The 13,833-nt window shown below is 48.3% G+C and overlaps 1 protein-coding gene across 2 annotated transcripts in view; it reads right to left on the reverse strand.

Moving 5' to 3' along the window:
- The window catches only part of BMP1 (bone morphogenetic protein 1), a 168,341-nt gene extending 155,132 nt beyond the window's left edge, over positions 1-13,209 (reverse strand). The window contains exon 1 of one of the 2 annotated variants that reach the window (XM_079954952.1): positions 13,007-13,201. In XM_079954952.1, coding sequence (XP_079811078.1) covers positions 13,007-13,151 — 145 coding nt within the window. In that variant the 5' untranslated portion in view covers positions 13,152-13,201. Of the gene's footprint in view, positions 1-13,006 lie in introns of both variants that reach the window. The other variant, XM_079954954.1, reaches the window with a different exon arrangement.
- Between the last annotated feature and the right edge of the window lie 624 nt (positions 13,210-13,833).

Genomic DNA, 13,833 nt, shown 5'->3' on the forward strand with positions numbered 1-13,833 from the left:
CTGGTCTGTGAAAAGCTCTCGCCAGGGCATCTTAGGTGCCAGGCAAAAACTTCTCCCAGGCCTTTGGCTAATTAAACAATCTACGGCCCTTTAAGGGGGACATGGGTGGCGCTGTGGGTAAAACCTCAGCGCCTAGGACTTGCCGATCGTATGGTCGGCGGTTCGAATCCCCGCGGTGGGGTGCGCTCCCGTCGTTCGGTCCCAGCGCCTGCCAACCTAGCAGTTCGAAAGCACCTCCGGGTGCAAGTAGATAAATAGGGACCGCTTACCAGCGGGAAGGTAAACGGTGTTCTGTGTGCTGCGCTGGCTCGCCAGATGCAGCTTGTCACGCTGGCCACGTGACCCGGAAGTGTCTGCGGACAGCGCTGGCTCCCGGCCTATAGAGTGAGATGAGCGCACAACCCTAGAGTCTGGCAAGACTGGCCCGTACAGGCAGGGGTACCTTTACCTTTACCTTACGGCCCTTTAAACGGGGTGTATTTTTATGTTTTTATATTATGTGATCCTCAAAAGAAGGGTTGTATAGAACTTTAATTAATAACAACAACAGCACAGGAATATTATCTAAAATCTCTGGTCATGCAGGCCACACGCACCTTCAGAAATTTAGTTGCTTAGAGACAGATTTGCATTTGACCTAAACATATGTAAGAATGCCAAGCAAGATTTCTTGCTTGAAGGCAGAGACTGTGGAATTTGATACACACTTACTTGGAAGAAAGTCCTGCTGAACAAAGTGGGCCTTATAGCCTGATCCTCCTGCATGTTTACTCAGAAGAAGTGTCCAAAACCTTCCAGAATAAAGGACTGGAAGTTCACTGGGAAAGGATTAGCATGTTTCAGATGATCGTTTGAGGCTTTAGGAGTCCTGTAGGGGTCAAGCTAAGCATTCTCTCATTTTTCCCTCCTGTCACGTGAAAGCATTCAGGTAAAGATCCTAAAAATTAGTTCCTCATTTTGTCCAAACCAGGGAACTCTGACTTAATGTTGGTTAACAAATGAAGTAAATGTGTCAGGAAGGCGGAAAGTCAACTTCTATGCTTTTGATTAGTAGTGACATGTATATTGATGATTTGAGAAGCAAATAGCAGGACTAAGATTAGACAACATAAATAGGAGCACAAGATTATCCATACTGGTTTGGTGGATGATCCTGGTGAGATACAGGAGGCAGCTCCAGGATCCTAGCACTTCTTATGATTTGTTAGGCCCTAGATCTACTAAGACAAAAGGTCAATAAACACACATTTTGTGGCATCATTTGCACTACTTAATCCCCTCAATGATTTTTTACACAGAATTCATTCATTGTATTTGGCTTTGAATACATTTGTTTTAAGAGATTATGGCCACTATTCACAGGATTATGTATGTTTAATCCAATGAGATCAATGGTTTTAAGAATGCTTAACTCTGATGGAACCTATATATGTAGGCTTTAATATGTTCGTATATATTAAATTCCATTTAAAACTGGGCTACTGCTAGCGCATTGTCATGCCATCTACAGATGGGGCTTGTCCACCTGGGAAGGAAGCCCATTGAGGAGAAGCAGTGGCGTAGCGTGGGGGGTGCGGGGGGGGGGGCCCGGCCGCACCGGGCGCAACATCTGGGGGTTAGGGGGCGCAAATCCACGGGTTAGGGGGCGCAAATCCATGGGTTAGGGGGCACAAATTACTTGCCTTGCCCCGGGTGCTGACAACCCACGCTACGCCACTGAGGAGAAGGGAACTCTGATCCTAAACCTCTGCTGCCTTGCAGCGCAGCTATACTTATTCCTGAGAAATGCTTTAGGAAAACCATTTCCTGCTGCCTTGTGGAAGATCTTCGGGGGGAAGAAATGGCTGAGGAGGAAACCCTACACAAATCTGGAGTGGAATCCCTAAGAGGATTGGATGGCACCTTGTACACCCCCTTCTAGCAACTCCTGCAGCCAAGCTGGTGCCAAACATCTTGCTCTGCCTTCCTCTGGACCCCATCAGTGAGGCCAAGAGGAAGGTCTTGCTGTCTGGGCAGCCCAGCACCTCCACACAAACAGCCCAGGCTTGCACCTAGAGGAGGTCACTTCATTGCTGCTAAAGCAGCTGTTTGACTTGGCCCCCAGAGGCACACTCCATTGTCTCTCAAGGCAGATAGATGCCACCTCACCCTGAATAAATGTGTTCTAGTGACCTTTGCAAACCTAAACAATGGGGCCAGGATACCTAAACAACTGCCCATTCCAATATGAACCTGCCTGGGTGCCAAGACCCTTCTCCAAGATCCCAAGAGCCAGTATGGTATAATGATCAGATCGAGAGACCCATGTAAGAACTCAGTCATCTAGTGTGGCAGCAGCTGCACTTTGGAACCGTTTCCCTGTGGAGATCAAGCAGGGGCTTTCACTGTACTCTTCTCAACACCTGCTTTCTTGATTTCTCTATTTTATCTTTTGTAAACTGCTTTGAGGTTTGTTTGTTGTTGTTTTTTTTACAATCAAGCAATGTATCAATTTTATCAAATAAATAAATCCGATAACCCCTTTGCCACAGCATTTGTGGGTGACCTTGGGCCAACCATTCAGTCTAAATTGGTACCTCACAGAGCCAGTGTGGTGTAGTGGTTAAGAGCGGTAGTCACGTAATCTGGGGAACCGGGTTCGTGTCTCCGCTCCTCCACATGCAGCTGCTGGGTGACCTTGGGCCAGTCACACTTCTCTGAAGTCTCTCAGCCCCACTCACCCCACAGAGTGTTTGTTGTGGGGGAGGAAGGGAAAGGAGAATGTTAGCCGCTTTGAGACTCCTTAAAGGGAGTGAAAGGCGGGATATCAAATCCAAACTCTTCTTCTTCTTCTTCTGTGAGGATAAAATATGACCATGTACCTTGCACTGAGTTTGGGGGGAGAGGAAAAATACAAATGCAAGAAATATGTAAATAAAATCTCCCCGTTGTCAGAAGTGACAGGAGTGACAACCAGAGACAATATCTGTATGGCAACTCTTAGGACTGAACCACGGGCTCCTCACTATTCAAATAATGGAGGCAGATATTCCCAGGTATTCCCCCCTGATGCTGCTGCTTTGTCTCTGTCCACTAGAACAGCTGAGATGATGACATCACTGCAAGGTCAACCCCGCCCCGCCCCCCACTTTTCATGTGTGAATGATCTGACACGCCACATTGCCAGATAGCTCACTATCTCTTGGCTGGCTTTGTATGTTAAAGGGATTCCAGGAGAGATTGCAACGCACCTGCTCCTTGCTTTTGCTGTGCTGCAGCTTGGATGGGGCGGGGGGGGGGCTGGCAAGGGAACAGATGGCCCTGCCTCTCCGCAGGAGCCGGGCCAGATGGCCCTTCCTGCTGCATGGTTCTAGAAAATGAATTGTACTCTGGAGATATCTACATTGTACTCTGGCAAGAGGATTTGTCGGGGTTAGTGACGCCTCTGCACACAGAGTGGTGCACAAGGAAATCTTGTGTGCATGCACACACACTGAACCACACTTGCTTTGCCATGCGTTCTTGTAATAGAGGCGTACAGAATTATGCACAGTATGGATACAGTGGATAGGCTCCCTCTCCTAGAACGCCTGACTTTGGCTTCATCTACAATGCAGAAGGGTGGGAGATTCTGAACTTACAAGAGCAAGCGCTTCACGCAGCACCTAGTTAAAACTGCAAAATGTGCCAGCACAAGGCTTGGGTGGCTTTCAACAGGATTACACAACTCCTGAAGGAGAAGGCTGTCAATGGCTACTAGTCACGAAAGCTGTGTGTCCCACCTCAAGGATAGAGGCACCTGCCTCCGAATATAAGGAGCTGGGGAGCCACAGCCCAGGTCTGGCCTGTGGGGTTTCTGTGGGCATGTCACTAGCTGCTGACGAAACAGTGTTGGACCGATTGCTCACTGATATGTTTCAGCAGAGCTTTTCTTATGTTACCTGGTTTAGAGAGTGGGGCTACTGTGTCCAGGAACCAGGGATTTCATTCCACACTTGGTCTGCCTAGCCATGACTGCTGCAAAGGGGAACACGATTCATTACTGTTGCAGTGGAGACCTCTCCAAACCAGGCCCAGCAGAGAGCGGCCGAGAGTGGGGTGAGATAATGATGGGGGGGTAGGTGAAGGTGGAATGAAGATACCCAGGGGAAGACTTTTTCTTGGTCAGATTTGCAAGAAAGACCCAGAAATCTTTAAAGGGACCACAGTGTTAATCTGCCGAGTCTCCTGAGTACAGGGAAGCTGCCATGGGCGCCATGGCTCCTTCACTGCCCAGGGCGAGGTGACTGGTGTGCCCCACTGACCATCTTACAACTTTCTAGTTCAAGATTTACTGTTGATTGACCTCTTACCACCAACAGTAACTTAGGGGGAGCCAAGCATACTAGGACTCAATTTCTTGACTTTAAGAAAGCCGACCTCATAAAACTTAGGGAAGTGCTGGGTGAGATCCCATGGACAGTAATACTAAAAGGAAAGGGAGTTCATGAAGGCTGGGAGTTTGTTAAGAGGGAGATAGTAAAAGCACAACTTCAGGCAATACCAATGAGACGAAAACATGGAAGGTGCCTAAAGAAGCCAGGGTGGCTATCTAAAGAACTTTTAACTGAGTTAAGATTAAAAAAGGATGTGTACAAAAAATGGAAAAGGGGGGAAACCACCAAAGAGGAATTCAAACAAATAGCCAGCACGTGTAGACACAAAGTCAGAAAAGCTAAAGCACAAAATGAACTCAGGCTTGCTAGAAAGGTTAAAGGCAACAAAAAAGGCTTTTATGGGTATGTTCGTAGCAAAAGGAAGAACAAAGAAACAGTGGGGTCCCTCAGAGGAGAAGATGGTGAAATGTAAACAGGGGACACAGAAAGGGCTGAACTCCTCAATGCCTTCTTTGCCTCAGTCTTCTCCGATAAAGAAAACAATGCCCGACCTGAAGAATTTGGAGCAAATGATTCAGCAGAGGAAACACAGCCCAGAATAACTAAGGAGATAGTACAAGAATACTTGGCTAGTTTAGATGTATTCAAGTCTCCAGGGCCAGATGAACTGCATCCAAGAGTATGAAAAGAACTGGCAGATGTGATCTCAGAACCACTGGCAGTCATCTTTGAGAATTCCTGGAGAACAGGCGAAGTCCCGGCAGACTGGAGGAGGGCAAATGGTGTCCCTATTTTCAAAAGGGGAAAAGAGAGGACCCAAATAATTACCGCCCAGTCAGTCTGACATCAATACCAGGGAAGATTCTGGAGCGGATCATTAAGCAAACAGTCTGTGAGCACCTAGAAAGGAATGCTGTGATCACCAATAGTCAGCATGGATTTCTGAAAAATAAGTCATGTCAGACTATACTGATCTCATTTTTTGACAGAATTACAAGCCTGGTAGATGAAGGGAACGCAGTGGATGTAGCCTACCTTGATTTCAGCAAGGCATTTGACAAGGTGCCCCATGATATTCTTGTAAAGAAGCTGGTAAAATGCAGTCTTGACTATGCTACCACTCAGTGGATTTGTAACTGGCTGACTGACCGAACCCAAAGGGTGCTCATCAATGGTTCCTCTTCATCCTGGAGAAGAGTGACTAGTGGGGTGCCACAGGGTTCTGTCTTGGGCCTGGTCTTATTCAACATCTTTATCAACGACTTGGATGATGGACTCAAGGGCATCCTGATCAAATTTGCAGATGACACCAAACTGGGAGGGGTGGCTAACACCCCAGAGGACAGGATCACACTTCAAAACGACCTTGACAGATTAGAGAACTGGGCCAAAACAAACAAGATGAATTTTAACAGGGAGAAATGTAAAGTATTGCACTTGGGCAAAAAAAATGAGAGGCACAAATACAAGATGGGTGACACCTGGCTTGAGAGCAGTACATGTGAAAAGGATCTAGGAGTCTTGGTTGACCACAAACTTGACATGAGCCAACAGTGTGACGCGGCAGCTAAAAAAGCCAATGCAATTCTGGGCTGCATCAATAGGAGTATAGCATCTAGATCAAGGGAAGTAATAGTGCCACTGTATTCTGCTCTGGTCAGACCTCACCTGGAGTACTGTGTCCAGTTCTGGGCACCACAGTTCAAGGAGGACACTGACAAACTGGAACGTGTCCAGAGGAGGGCAACCAAAATGGTCAAAGGCCTGGAAACGATGCCTTATGAGGAACGGCTAAGGGAGCTGGGCATGTTTAGCCTGGAGAAGAGGAGGTTAAGGGGTGATATGAAAGCCATGTTCAAATATATAAAAGGATGTCACATAGAGGAGGGAGAAAGGTTGTTTTCTGCTGCTCCAGAGAACCGGACACGTAGCAATGGCTCCAAACTACAAGAAAGAAGATTCCACCTAAACATTAGGAAGAACTTCCTGACAGTAAGAGCTGTTCGACAGTGGAATTTGCTGCCAAGGAGTGTGGTGGAGTCTCCTTCTTTGGAGGTCGTTAAGCAGAGGCTTGACAACCATATGTCAGGAGTGCTCTGATGGTGTTTCCTGCTTGGCAGGGGGTTGGACTCGATGGCCCTTGTGGTCTCTTCCAACTCTATGATTCTATGATTCTAATGCATGCTCAGCCCCATCCTTCTCACTTTCTGCTTGGCAATAAAGTAGGGAAGACTTATAACTAATTTCTTGTGTATGGAGAGTATGAATGCTCCAAGGAAAATTCTATTCTCCCCTTACAGAGTTAACAGTGTCCTTGATGGCAGAACTGGACAGCCTCACAACAATATTGCTTAGCTTGCTTAGCTCTGATGTTGGCTGATTGGAGACCTGTAGAAAGAATAGGATGTGCATGATAAGAATTAAGTATATTATTTACTGCATATGCCCTATGCTTGGCCCTTCCAACTGTACAGGACTTTGAACCTGCCGAGGAGGCTTATCTGCCACTGGTGCTTCTGTGACTTGCTTTAAAAAGTCATGTCAGTACCCTTGATTAGGTTCATCACACACTTTACAACAAGAGTATATCCTTTCAGCGTGGAATAAGTGTCACATCTTTACTCACAAAGCACTAGGATTGTTTGGAATAGCTGTCACTCACACAAACATGCACTCAAGGATGAGGAAAATAACCCACCACCTTGACTATCTCAGGAAGAGTGGCTAAAGGATGATGAGAAGTACCGAACCAAAGAAAGTCATTTTCTGTCTATCCTTATAAGACTCGGGCGGCTGGGCTGAGGGGTGAATGCAATACTTTTATTTAAACACAAGTGGTGCACTAACACACACACACACACACACATTAAGGAGAACATCCTAAAACTTTAGGCAAATGGGAGCTTCATGATGCTTTGATATAATATGGGGTGGTTTTTAAAAATGCCTCGGATAGATGCTTTCTTAAACTTTTTATTCTGGTAGAGAAGGAACCTAAAATGTCATTTTGCATTTAGATGTTAGAAAGTCTAGTAGTTTGTTGTTGTTGTTGTTAGCTGTGTTGTGTGGATCTAGGCATGTAGTTGGCCTACATGTAGACACTGCCTTTAAACCCTTCAGGATATCTAATTGACATTACTTGATTAACCATCAATATCTATTGATGATGTAAACACTTTTCCATAAGACTATTTGATATTTCATTGGCTTCTACCTGATGGCAATGATACTATATTATTATTATTTATTATTCTTTGTAAATTGGCATTGACATGTGTCTCAGAGAGATTTACAAATATGTATTGAAAGCAGTTAAAAATAGGCTTTAAAACAATACAAAAAGAATGCCTAAAGCAGATACCTTTTCTAGTCAAATTGCGTGGGATCAATTCCAATCTGTTACCTCCGAGGATGTGGACAGGATGTGGACGAGTGAAACCAACCACCTGTCTCCTGGATCCTTGCCCATCCTGGCTTATAAAAGCTAGCCAGGAAGGACTGAGCGATGGGCTTCGTGGGGTGGTGAATGCTTCCCTCCGTGAGGGAGCCTTCCCAGACCCGCTGAAAGAGGCAGTTATTAAACCGCTTCTTAAAAAAACATCTTTAGATGCGGCCACGATGGCCAACTATCGCCCAGTCTCAAATCTTCCATTCTTGGGCAAGGTGATTGAGGGAGTGGTTGCCGAACAACTCCAGGCACGCCTGGAAGAAGTGGACCATTTGGATCCCTTCCAGTTGGGATTCAGGCCTCATCACGGGACTGAAACTGCCTTGGTCGCACTGGTTGATGATCTCCGGCGGGCTAGGGACAAAGGTGAGAGCTGTTTCCTAGTTCTGCTGGATCTCTCAGCGGCGTTTGATACCATCGACCATAACATCCTTCTGGACCGTCTTGAGGGGCTGGGAGCTGGGGGCACTGTCATACAGTGGTTCCGCTCCTTCCTCCTGGGCCGTGTTCAGAAAGTGGTGGTGGGGGATGAGTGTTCAGACCCCTGGGCTCTCACTTGTGGGGTGCCTCAGGGTTCTGTCCTCTCCCCCATGCTTTTCAACATCTACATGCAGCCGCTGGGAGAGATCATCAGGGGGTTTGGGCTGGGTGTTCATCAGTATGCGGATGATATCCAGTTCTACCTCTCTTTCAAATCAGAACCAGTGAAGGCGGTGAAGGTCCTGTGTGAGTGCCTGGAGGCGGTTGGAGGTTGGATGGCAGCTAACAGATTGAGGCTGAATCCTGACAAGACAGAAGTACTGTTTTTGGGGGACAGGAGACGGGCAGGTGTGGAGGATTCCCTGGTCCTGAATGGGGTAACTGTGCCCCTGAAGGACCAGGTGTGCAGCCTGGGAGTCATTTTGGACTCACAGCTCCATCTGGTACGCAGGCTGAGACCGTACCTGCCCGTGGACTGTCTTGCCAGAGTGGTGCATGCTCTGGTTATCTCCCATTTGGACTACTGCAATGCGCTCTACGTGGGGCTACCTTTGAAGGTGACCCGGAAACTACAACTAATCCAGAACGCGGCAGCCAGACTGGTGACTGGGAGTGGCTGCCGAGACCATATAACACCGGTCTTGAAAGACCTACATTGGCTGCCAGTACGTTTCCGAGCACAATTCAAAGTGTTGGTGCTGACCATTAAAGCCCTAAACGGCCTCAGTCCAGTATACCTGAAGGAGTGTTTCCTCCCCCATCGTTCTACCTGGACACTGAGGTCCAGCTCCGAGGGCCTTCTGGTGGTTCCCTCACTGCGAGAAGCCAAGTTACAGGGAACCAGGCAGAGGGCCTTCTCGGTAGTGGCACCCTCCCTGTGGAACGCCCTCCTACCAGATGTCAAAGAGAACAACAACTACCAGACTTTTAGAAGACATCTGAAGGCAGCCCTGTTTAGGGAAGCTTTTAATGCTTGATGTATCACAGTATTTTAATATTCTTTTGGAACCCGCCCAGAGTGGCTGGGGAAGCCCAGCCAGATGGGCGGGGTATAAATAATAAATTATTATTATTATTATTATTATTATTATTATCCAGTTGGAAAAGCTTGTCAAAACAGAAAAGTCTTCACTTGTTTCCAGGAAATAAAATAGTTCCACAAACAGGGGCTGCCACATTGAAAGCCCTGCTCTGAGTTACTGTGGAGCAGACTTCTGCTATGTGGGCGCTCTAAGGAGAAACTCTCCTTCCGGCAGAACACAGGAACTTACTAAATGCTATGAAATGATCAATCCATAGAGATGGGGGTCTGATTTTAAATCAGCTTGGCAGTACACTTGCCCTTTAACAACAAACAAACTACCCTTACTTTCTGACTTTTGCTTACATTGGAAGTTGGAACCCTGTCCTGCAGCCAGGGTCACCCAGGAAAGTGCCACGTAACAGGTTATACAACTCAAATCCATAACTCAGACCCTTAAATAAGTGGAAGGGCGTCAAATGAATGGGATCTGATTTTATTTAGCTTCTGGCTACTCGGAAACAAGTCCTGCCATACCTTCCAAGGTATCGACGACAAGGACTGAAAATGCAGCAGGAGGGAGGGAACCTTCTAACACTGGCCTGGGCACATAAAAACCGCTTCAGCTTTTAGACTGCAGTTCTACTTATTAGGAAGCAAGAATTAAGCAAGCAAGCAAGTCATATAAAACACAGGAGAACCTCCAAGAATACATGCTAGGACTGCATAGCAAAAGCAGCAGGCAGGCGGGGTGATTTAGTTCTTTTCTCTCCCTCCAAGAGCCAAATTATAATTAATGTTATTACTAATCACATCTCTTTGGAAATTAAGTTCCACCGACTTCAGTGTACCTCACCTCTAAGTCAGAGGCTGGAGAAACAAGGATAGCAGCATATGAGCCAAAAAATGAAGCTACCTAAGCCAGTATTTGAGGCTTTGGGGCATGCTGTTTTAATCACCATTTATTATTTATTAATTTTATTAATTATTAGTTAATTTTAATGGCCATTATACTCTACCCTTGCTTCATTTTGTTTTAAAATAATTATTACCTGCTCCACGTCCATGAGACGTCACCCTTCTGTGCCCAGTGAAAAAATTTAAAAATTAAAACATCAACAGCCTATTATTAATATGTGAATGCTTAAGACTCTGCAGGTTGCTTTTATATTTTTACTTTATAAATGTTTATACTATAAACAGCAACTCATGTTTATACTCCTTTCCATGGAGGCGCAGGTTACAGCAACAGCCAAGGCAACATTTTTCCACCTTCGCCGCATCAAGCAGTTGGTCCCTTACCTTTCCCGCCCCGACTTGGCCACAGTGATCCATGCGACGGTCATCTCCAGGCTTGACTACTGTAATTCGCTCTACGCGGGGCTGCCCTTGAAGCTGTCCCAGAAACTCCAGCGGGTGCAGAATGCTGCAGCGAGGCTCCTCACGGGGTCTCTGCCATGGGAGCATATTCACCCAGTGCTTTTCAAGCTGCACTGGCTCCCGGTGGAGTACAGGGTCAGATTTAAGGTGCTGCTTTTGACCTTTAAAGCCCTTCACGGCCTAGGACCCTCGTACCTACAGGACCGTCTCTCCTGGTATGCCCCACGGAGAGCCTCAAGGTCCATAAATAACAACACCCTAGTGGTCTCTGGCCCTAAGGAAGTTAGATTGGCTTCAACCAGAGCCAGGGCCTTTTCAACTCTGGCTCCGGTCTGGTGGAACGCTCTGCCTCATGAGACCAGGGCCCTGCAGGATCTGATTTCTTTCCGCAGGGCCTGTAAGACAGAGTTGTTCCGCCTGGCCTTTGGCTTGGAGCCAATTTGATTCCCTCCCTCTCTTTCTTTTTTCTTTTCCTTCTCCTTCTGCGATGAGGCTACATTTTAATATTTTAATGTTCCATTATTTTAATGTTGTATTTTATTTTTGTTTTTAAGTTGTAATCATTCATCTTGTTTTTATTATTGCTTGTAAGCCGCTCTGAGCCCGGCCTTGGCTGGGGAGGGCGGGGTATAAATAAATTAATAATAATAATAATAATAATAATAATAATAATTTATTAAGATAATAATTGAATTCGCCAACCTACACTCTCACTAGTCCCAACTTTGGAAAGGTAAGTGACAGAGCAGAAGGCCATGCAGACTGCAACAGAAACTAAAATAAAGAGTAATGAATAAGCACATGCAGGTTCCTCTTGCCTCACAGGGGACAGTGTGCTTTTGTTGGGCAAATGGGAGAATTGCTGCCTCCTCTTCACAGAAAAGAAAGCCAAAGGAAGGTATTAACAACAGCTAGCAAAAGCATATGGGTGGATGCTCTCAAAATAGTCAGAGCAGAAGAACGGTTGATTGCAGAGGGGTAGATTCCACATTAATCACTCTATTTCACTCTAGAGTGACCTTGAGACAATGACCCCAGATGCACTTACAAACACCTAAAAACCTCAAAGAAAAGAAAACTCATTGTCTTTCACACTTTTATTTCTCCACTTCTTTGTTTGAATGAAAAAGTGTGTGTCGTGGGGGGAGAGGGGGAGAGGAAGAATAAAAAAACAAAAGCCCTTGAGCCGTTTCTTGCTTCTGCTGCCCTGGGATCTGGCACTGTCACAAGTCATTGAGCATTCTGCCACTGATTGTATTGGTAGAAGGATTAAAATGCTGTTCAGCAGAGCACAGGTTCAACAGAAACACACCAACCCTTTATTCACAGACAAGGCCAGGGGACTCTAAGCTGCCAGCTCAGAAAGTTTACTCCCTCGCTGCTCTACACACAGGCAGGATGGCTGGTCCCATAATGGACCGTGGGGCTGACAAGGGCTGGTGTAGGATGTGCAGTCCTCACAAGCAGGTTTATGTGGGGGTGTAGAGGGGGTGGGATAGGTCACAGTACACCGTGGGCAAAGAAAAGAGGGACGTGCCATCTGGGTGTTCTGCAACACACACACACACACACACACACACACACGTACATTAATTATTTGAATGTAGCATGACTCCTAGGGATGGGTGATCTGTAAAATATTTCTGGGCCCAACACATTTGCCTCTTTTGACAGCTACCACCCAGCAAGTGTCTGCAGCTGCTCCAGACAGACAAACTGTTTGAGAGGAGGAAAGGGCAATGATGGGGTCTAGTTCAAGCCCGCAGCCCTTCACCTCTGAGCTCCTGCCAGCCTCCCCCCCCCCCCCAGCGCAGCTTCTGTTTACTTTCCTTCAAGCAAGCAGCCCCCCCCCCCCCCGCTTGGCAGACACATACCCAAACACATCAGGTCTCCTGCCGCTGCCTCACACAAAGAGCCACAAACAGATACAATCTTTTTTATGGGACACGGAGGAAGAAGAAAAACAACAACAATAGAGGGCAGATGGAAAAGAGTTTAATTCCCTGAAATGGGGCGGGGGGGGGGAGAAGCTGTCCTATGAGTCCTTACTCTGGAGTTTATATATCAAAGACTCTTTTCTTTCTCAGGCTAAACTTTAAAAGTCCAGGAGTTATTTTACAGCCCAGAAGAGAGAAAGGGATGGAGGGGGAAGGAGAGAGGGAGAGAGCGCAAAAACTTTCCTTTTTTCTTTTGTCTGCAAGCTGCGCTGCCAACTCGGCACTGCCTCAGACCCGGTTCCAGAAGGCCCTCTGCCCCTTTCCGAGCCTCCGAGCAGCGTCCAGGCCCGCAAAAGACCCCCGCTGCCCCCCCCCGAAGCCTCACCCGCCTTGCAAGGGTCCTTGTAGTCGATGGGCTCCGCGTCCGGCTCCGCGTCTTCCTCCAGGACGTCGCCGTAATCCGCGAAATCCATCGCCTGTCCCAGGACCAGGACGGAGAGGAGCAGCAGCCCCCGCCTGGATGCCGGCATGCTGGCTGGCAGGTCCCGGGCAATGCTCGGCGGCGGCGGAGCGGGAGAGGGACCGAGAGGGAGGAGCCCCCCCGCCCCCCGCCCCCCGCCCGAGAGCTGGCGGAGGCGGGTTCCAGCGCGGAGCTCAGCCCCCTCCCGGCCGGAGGGCTCGAGCGCAGCCCCGCCGCCCCGGGAGCCGCGCCAGCCCCAGAGCCCTCGGGAAGGGGGGCATGGTGGGACAGAGCCGGGAGGAGAAGCCCCGGGAGGCGGGAGGGGGCCGCAGGAGGGAGGAAGCCGAGGCCCGGGCCGAAGGGCCCCTCCCAGCAAGAGGGCGGCCTGGGCCTCCTTCCCTCCTCGGGGCGAGACGAGCCCCGGCCTCCGGTCACGTCGGAACACGCGGTTAGATACGGAGAGCAAGAGGCGGCGGCTGAATGGCGGCGCTTGGCCGCGGAGATGCTCCCTTGGCCGGCCTCCGGCTTCGGGGCTCCCAGCCTGGCCTTGCAGGAGAGGACCAGGTCTTCCCGCCCCCGAGGCCCGACCCCTGCTGGCTGCGCCCCTCAGCTCCTGCTTCTGGACCCCTTCGTGCCGAGTGCAGGCCAGCTGGGATCGGGGGAACAGGCTGCAATGCCGAGTCGATGAAACGCCTCCTGCTTCCCTTCCCGCAGCTCCTCCACCCGACGAGCTGAGCAGGGATGTGGAAAAG

The sequence above is a fragment of the Podarcis cretensis genome (genome assembly GCF_951804945.1).
Source record: "Podarcis cretensis genome assembly, chromosome: 15".
Lineage (NCBI taxonomy): Eukaryota > Metazoa > Chordata > Lepidosauria > Squamata > Lacertidae > Podarcis > Podarcis cretensis.